This window comes from Procambarus clarkii, chromosome 78, assembly GCF_040958095.1.
Source record: "Procambarus clarkii isolate CNS0578487 chromosome 78, FALCON_Pclarkii_2.0, whole genome shotgun sequence".
Lineage (NCBI taxonomy): Eukaryota > Metazoa > Arthropoda > Malacostraca > Decapoda > Cambaridae > Procambarus > Procambarus clarkii.
Window position 1 is genome coordinate 25007579 of NC_091227.1, and position 4336 is coordinate 25011914.

General features: G+C 47.2%; 1 protein-coding gene across 1 annotated transcript; it reads right to left on the reverse strand.

The window, feature by feature from the left end:
• Nucleotides 1-2648: 2648 nt before the first annotated feature.
• LOC138357533 (uncharacterized) lies at nucleotides 2649-3803 on the reverse strand. Its single transcript, XM_069314401.1, has one exon. The coding sequence runs from the start codon at nucleotides 3801-3803 to the stop codon at nucleotides 2649-2651; it is 1155 nt and encodes a 384-aa protein (XP_069170502.1).
• Between the last annotated feature and the right edge of the window lie 533 nt (nucleotides 3804-4336).

Genomic DNA, 4336 nt, shown 5'->3' on the forward strand with positions numbered 1-4336 from the left:
CTGTGGCTTCTTTGAATGGGCTTGGGAAATATCCTGATGCTAGTGAGGCGTTGTAGACGTCTGTGAGTGCAAAGATTAGGGGGTCTGGAAGTTGCTTGAGGAGAGCTTGGCCAATGCCAGAGGCTCCTGGGGCTTTACGTCTGGTGTTCTTGAGCATGAGTTTAACTTCTTCAGGTAGTATTGATTCTGTGAGGTCACTTTCTAAGTCGTCTAGTGTCGTGAGGTCAATGGTGGGGTAGTGTGTGATGGCATGAGGGTTGTGTCGTATCCATGTTTCTACTCTGTTTATGTTTTGTATTGCTGTTGGCTGTGGGGGGTGGGGATTGAAGATGTCCTGCCAGTGTTGTTTGAATATGCCTACTACTTCTGAGGGATCGGTGTAGTTTTGATTGTTGTGAGTGATGTATGTAAAGGCAGAAGAGGAGGAGTTTCCTCTGATCCTCTTTATGAAGTTCCAAAATTGTTGTGGAGTTGTTTTTCTTTGTATTTCAGCTTTATGTATGAGTTTCTCCCAGTGGTTAGCATGGTCTTGGTCAAGGCTGTTGAGTATGTGGTTTTTGAGTATAGTGAGGTCTGTGTTTACTTGATTGTATCTGTGAAGGTTGTGGGTGAATCTGTTGTGATAGCAGGAGAGTAGCCTTTTTGTTCTGATCGAAGGAAAAAATGAGTATCTGGTTTTGTGGGTAGTTTTTGGAATGGTAGCATCAGCTGCTTGTATGATGTTATTCTGGATGGTGAGGATTTGGGAATCTATGTCTGTGTGTGGTTTGTCTTGGAAGTTGTAGGGCTGTGTGCTGGCAGTTAGGTGTTGTTTGAAGGCTTCCCAGTCTGCATTTTGATAGTCATATTGTGGGGTGGCTGGGATGAGTATGGGGTTGCTGGAGAGTGTGAGTGATATGGGTATGTGATCTGAGCCAGTGAGGGGTCCGGGTGTGATGTAGTGTTGTAGGTGGGTGCCTGCTCTGTTGGTGAGGATGAGATCTGGTCTCCCAGTTCCATTGTGTGTGTAGGTTGTTTGGAAGTCAGGGCCAAGGAAGGTGAGGTGTTTGTTTTGGTGGAGTTGGTGTAGTTGTTGACCGTGCATGTTGTGTTGGCGATGGTTGAATGTTTGGTGTTTTGCATTTAGGTCTGCTAGGAGGAAGACTGGTATGTGTGTGTGGTTGAAGAGAGTGTTTAGGTCCTGGAGGGGGAGACCTAAGTTTGGACGAATGTATGTGGTACCAATGATCATCTGCCCGTGTTGAGTGTGAATGCGGACTGCTAGGAAGTGTTTGTGCTGCCAGTTGGTAGTGAGGAGGTCATGTTTATAGGTGTTCTTTACCAGAATAGCAACCCCTTCGTATGCTTCATCAGGAGATTGGTATGTTATGAAGCCAAAATGTCTAATTTTGTGAGAGTTCGTCACGAATGTGCTGTTCAGTAGCAGCACATCCGGTCTTTCATTCTCCACAAAGTTAGCTATTAGGTGTCTGATGTTGTAGTATGCTCTAACGTTAAATTGTGTGATTTTCATTGTTTACTGACTTGATGGGGGAGTGTTTGTGGCGTTTGAACCGGAGAGGTTCTTCTTTGTGGATTGATTCGTTGTGTAGATAGATTTGGTAATTATAGATTTGGGTATGAGATATGTTTGACATCCGTTTTGCATGGTTTCTGATATGAATTTAGGAAGTTTTGGTGTAGGGGTGAGGGAGTGGTCTGGGGAGGTGTTAGTCCTCTTGGCTGAGAAAGACACGTTTTGGGGCTGATTTTGTGGAATTTTGGGCTTTGTACCTGTGTGGTATTGGGTTAGGGGCGTGAGGTTGGCTAGCGTGTTGGGCGTGAGGTGAGTTGACGTGTTGGGCGTGTGGGCTAAGGTGAGGGAGGTTACATGTTTCTTGGTATCTGATGTCCTTCTTAGTGCTGGGTCGGTTTTCTTGTGTATCCGGGTTGTTCGTCTTGCATGCAGAAATTTTTTGTTTTGTTTTGGTGAGTTTGTTCTTTTCACTTGGAGAGTTGTTTTGTGTTTTGGTGAGCTTGATCTTTTTGACTGAAGAGGGGTAGCTGTCATGGGGAGCATGGTCTGTGAGAAGCAGTTAGAGGCCTGGGTGTCAGGGGAGGGTGTAGATGGTTCTGGGTTTGGTGCTTGGGGGGTGATGGGGGGAGGGGGTGGTGTTGGGTTTGTTGTCTGGGAGGTGGTGAGGGGTGGGGGCGAGAGTAGGGGTGGTACTGTGTTTGATGCCTGGGGGGTGGGGAAGAGAGTGGGGGTGGTGCTGGGTTTTTTGTCTGGGAGGTGATGAGAGGTGGGGGTTGTACTGGGTTTGTTGCCTGGGGTGTGATTGGGGGTGGGGAAGAGGGTGGGGGTGGTGCTGGGTTTTTTGTCTGGGAGGTGATGAGGGGTGGGGGTGGCACTGGGTTTGATGCCTGGAGTGTGATAGGGGGTGGGGGTGATACTGGGTTTGGTGTCTGGGGAGTAATAAGGGGTGGTGGTGGTGTAAGTGCTTGTGGGGTGATGGGGGGAGGTGTTAGGGGTTGTACTGGTTGTGACGCCAAGCTGGGAGGGATGACTATTGGAGGGAGGTTGTTTGCTAGTAGGATTTGTTGAATGTTGGAAATTGCCTTCCTCGTGTCTCCTTGTGCTGATATCTGTGCTATTATGATAGCTGCCACTATTCTCGGGGTGTCGTCTGTTGTCTGTCAGTATATGTATAGTTGAGGTGCGACAGCGGCGTCTTTGTTGATCCTAGAAGTTTTCTGATCTTTCCCCAGCATCTGGCAGGTTCTCTCTTGTACTGGTTCGCTTGGTTGACTAGAGTACCCCAAATATGTCGTTTGTGTAGGAGCGTGAGGCCCAAGACTTCACGTCTGAGGGCTTGAATGATTTGGAGGGATGGCTGGCCTGTGCGTAGGCGCCTCACACATTCTTGTTGGTAATGCCTCATTTTATCCTTGATCTCTCTGGTTGGTTTGTATTGCTGAATTATTCTGGTGTTGGTTAGATCACAATTGGCCATAGTTGCTTCAGTGATGCGAGTATGTATAGAGGCTATTGCTGTGTCAATGTCCTGGACCGGTTGATTGTCAAGATCAGCGGTTGGATCAGAGCCAAGGAACTCCATATATGGACGAAGTCGAAGCGTGTTTAGGTTGGGTCTGGGGCGTCCCAGAATTCTAAAGGGAGATGCTTGGAGATGGAGAATAACAGGTATGTGATCTGAACCTACATCATTACCTGGGAGTATTCTACTGTGAAAGATGTTGCATTCAGCATTCGTCAGTATGATATCAGGTTTTCCTTCGTGGTTACCTACAAAGGTTTTAAAGTAGGGACCCAAGAAGGTTAAGTGCCTCGCTGTCATGAGGTTATATAATAGTCGACCTTTGATGTCATCCCGTCCATTGGTGTCGTTGAAAAATGCTGCATGGTGGGCATTAAAGTTCCCTGCAAGGATCGTTGGGACATTTCTGTTGAGCACCTTGTGAATGGCTCTCGAATGGATGGAGTGCTCCCCTGGGGGGATGTATGTAGTTAAAATAGCAAGTGGGCCATGATTCGTGACTATTTCCACTGCTAGGGCATTTTCTTCTTGGAGGTAGATGTTGGTGAACGAGCAGCCCAGCTTGATGAGGACCGCAACACCTCTATTCTGGCCAGAGTTCCTTTCAATGGTCGTGTATCCATAGAGTTTGATGTGTTGGTCAAGGCGTGCAGAGGTCTCGTTTAACAAGATGACTTCAGGGTGATACTTGCACGCTTCCAGTTCTAGTAGATATTTGTTGTTGAAAAAGTGTCTTACGTTAAGTTGCATAATTGTAATCCCCATTATCTGGCGCAGGATTGTCTAGTTTTAATTGGTGACCTATCACACTTGTTCTTTTGGTGTTTATTTCCACCAGTTGTCTGTTTAGACTTCATCCCCCTTGACTGGTGTGCTTTCTCAGTCCCCCGGTTGCACTCTGTTTCCTCCCCTTCTTCCCTCTTTTGTGCCTCATCCTCCTCCTCTGCTCCCTCATCATCTACATATTCTTCCTCTTCTTCTTCTACGTGTTCTTGTTCATCTTCATGTTCCTCTTCTGAGGTTCGTTCGTCATCAACTGCTGCGTTGGTCACTTGTGTAGCTGCTGGTCGATGGACTGAGTTGGCTGGTAGTGTCGCAGTAGGCGCCTCCTGTTGTAGGGAAGGCTCCTCTTCTGAGTCCTCAATGTGGATATCAAAGGATTCATTTGTTGAGGATGAGTAATCAGAAGGGGCCGGTGAAGTAGGAATGATTCGTGAGTTGACTGGGTGTTCAGGTTTACCATGATGGTGGCACCCATTCCCATTTATATGTAGGGTAGAAGGGTTATCTCTCACTGC

Coding starts and splice junctions, on each gene's coding strand:
- LOC138357533 (XM_069314401.1), bottom strand. CDS start 3,803: ATGGGGATTACAATTATGCAACTTAACGTAAGACACTTTTTCAACAAC.